We start from the raw sequence: 2,387 nt of genomic DNA, 5'->3' as shown, positions 1-2,387 counted from the left end.
AGTAAATGTCAGCTTCAAAATGGGGAAGCTCATTCAAGGAGCAGTTTTATCCAAAGCTAATGGAAAAACAGACTCTTAACACAGTATTGGATCTATGTTTATATTGCACCTACTTATTAAAAAGAATGAAAGGACAAAAAAGGCATTTTTGTGGTTTACTCTTTGTTTCCCTCCATCGTAACACATTGGTATTGGATCTGTCATTCATAATGAAGTTTGCAAATTCATTACAAGTAGAATAGGAGAAATTGTCTGAATTTACTCAAATGCCCATTGAAGCATTCTTCTAAACCAGTCATCGCCAACCAGTGGATCTCAATCCACCGGTAAATCTCGGAGCCTCTTGCAGTAGATCTTGGAGCCTCTTGGAGTTGATTCAAGGTTGAGGTGGGGGCTGAGTGCTCATGTGCATGCACACGCATGTCTTAGCCCAACAGGTCCATGGAGGAGGAAAGAGACGGGGGCGCTCGGTCAAGGCCCCTGCAGTGAGGGACACTGTTGCAGAGGTAGGAGCAGGGGTAAGTTGAGTGGGGCTCTGACTGGGTGGGACTTTCCTGCTGTGGAGGTGTGCCCCCAAATAATTTTTTCTTCCTCTGCCTTGATCTGCCCCACCCTTCCCTCTCCACAGACTACCTGCTGGGGGGGGGGAGGGGTGTTGGTGGCGTACATTAGATCTTGGGTTGTTTTTAAATGCCGAAGGTGATTTCCTACATAAAAAGGAGATCACATAAAATGCCACAGTTCTAAAACAAGCTTGAAAATTCTAATGGAAGCTAAACTGTCACATTCTTTTCAATTTCCTTTTTGGCACAGTGCACAGACGTAGTTGAAGTTGGGGTAACATTTGAAGTTGCTCTGTAGTCAGCTGGGTACGTGAATCTTTTGTTCTATCTAATAACCTGGGAATTGAAGTTTAAAGGAAGGAATTCTGAAGTTGCATCGTAGAGCTTTCTTAAATTGCCTGGATCTTTATACACGTGGCTACCAACGTACCTTGATTGACAAGTCTAGCTCTACCACGAAAGTACTTCAACTAAGGGTAAAATCCCCTTGTAAAAGTTCTGTAGACTTTTTTTTTAGAAGAAAGGATTTTTGTAAATTACAAAGACACTGTTCTTCAATTATTTTAATGTTACTGCAATTGCAGGTAAAAAAATGCAAACCAACTACAGGTGTAAAAAAAATAAATAAAGATGAGATCTGTTGAATATATTCATGAAACTATATTATAACATAGCAGCCAAGAGTCCTAGTGGTGTAAATAAAGCTGATCTTTCTTCTGGTTTACTTGCAAATGAGCAGTGAAACATTTTAAGGGTGAAAGCTTATTCATTCTTTCTTTTTTTTCTTCCTTCCTTTCTTTTTTTAAAAATTAAGGTGAATTTTGGATGCCAGCTGAGTTCATCTCCTTCCTGCCAGTAGAGGATAAACTGTGAAACAATTATGTGGAAAAACATTCCAGTCTCATTTTGTACATGAGTTTCAGAGAGGATTGGCATGGTTTTAACACCACAAGATCATCACTAGGAATTAGCTGCAACCATGAGTTCAGAGGAAAAGGGTATATCTCCTGCTCACAAAACATCTACTCCATCACATAAAAGTGCCTCCTCTTCATCATCCCAGAGAGACAGTAGACAGGTAAGGAAAAGATTCTATACTGTTGATTTCCATCATAATTTGTAATGTCTGATGGTTAGACTGATTTAATACTTCTTCACAGGAGGGAGGCTTCACGATTAGTTGTTTAATTTATTTGATAATAGTGTTGGGTATAGCCTCTGCAGGTAAAGTTTGTGTTTCAGTAAGGTTTTCTTCCTTTTTATTTTGTGATTAGGAGAAGACACAAATGTAGAAGCAGTTTGGATGCTCAATTCAAACCTAAATAAAACCATAGTGTAATATGCAGGAAGAAAATATTATAACCTTTAAAATCTTAAATATTCTGCAAACTCTGTACATGAATATTTCTCTACTCAGTGTGTCATATGGGTTTTTTAAATGCGGTAACATGCTATATGGGAAGGTTCTACTTGAATGTAAACCTTTTATAGAAACAAAAAATTATAAAAGAATGTATCAGGTTTTCCAGGGTTTCATGTAAAATGTCTGGATGTTATACGCTAACTAGCCAATTGCCCGTCAAGAATGATGGTGGGGGAGGAGCAGGCAGGGATGGAGCCCCTTCTCTCCTGCTGCTTGGGGTCTGGGCCTGCTCCCTCCCTCCCCGCCGCACCAGCGGAGGGAGGAGCAGGCCTGGGCCTGATTGGGCTGTGGCAGCCCAGCTTTTCCCTTGGCTTGGGCTTGCTCCCCCCTTCCCCGCATTGGGCCCGCTCAGGGACAGGAAGAGCAGGCTTGGGGCCAACCCCGGGACGGATGGTTGGGGA

General features: G+C 41.4%; 1 protein-coding gene across 1 annotated transcript in view; it reads left to right on the top strand.

The window, feature by feature from the left end:
• Positions 1–870: 870 nt before the first annotated feature.
• LOC102380514 (oxysterol-binding protein-related protein 6-like) overlaps positions 871–2,387 on the top strand; it is a gene marked incomplete at its 3' end in the record, with an annotated part of 52,850 nt that continues 51,333 nt past the window's right edge. Inside the window, exons 1-2 of the mRNA XM_006034289.3 lie at positions 871–1,039; positions 1,378–1,641. Coding sequence (XP_006034351.1) covers positions 1,543–1,641 — 99 coding nt within the window. The remainder of the gene's footprint in view (positions 1,040–1,377; positions 1,642–2,387) is intronic.

This window comes from Alligator sinensis, unplaced genomic scaffold (assembly GCF_000455745.1).
Source record: "Alligator sinensis unplaced genomic scaffold, ASM45574v1 scaffold173_2, whole genome shotgun sequence".
Lineage (NCBI taxonomy): Eukaryota > Metazoa > Chordata > Crocodylia > Alligatoridae > Alligator > Alligator sinensis.
Note: the sequence above shows the minus strand (reverse complement) of the source record. Positions and strands in the feature narration are given on the sequence as shown.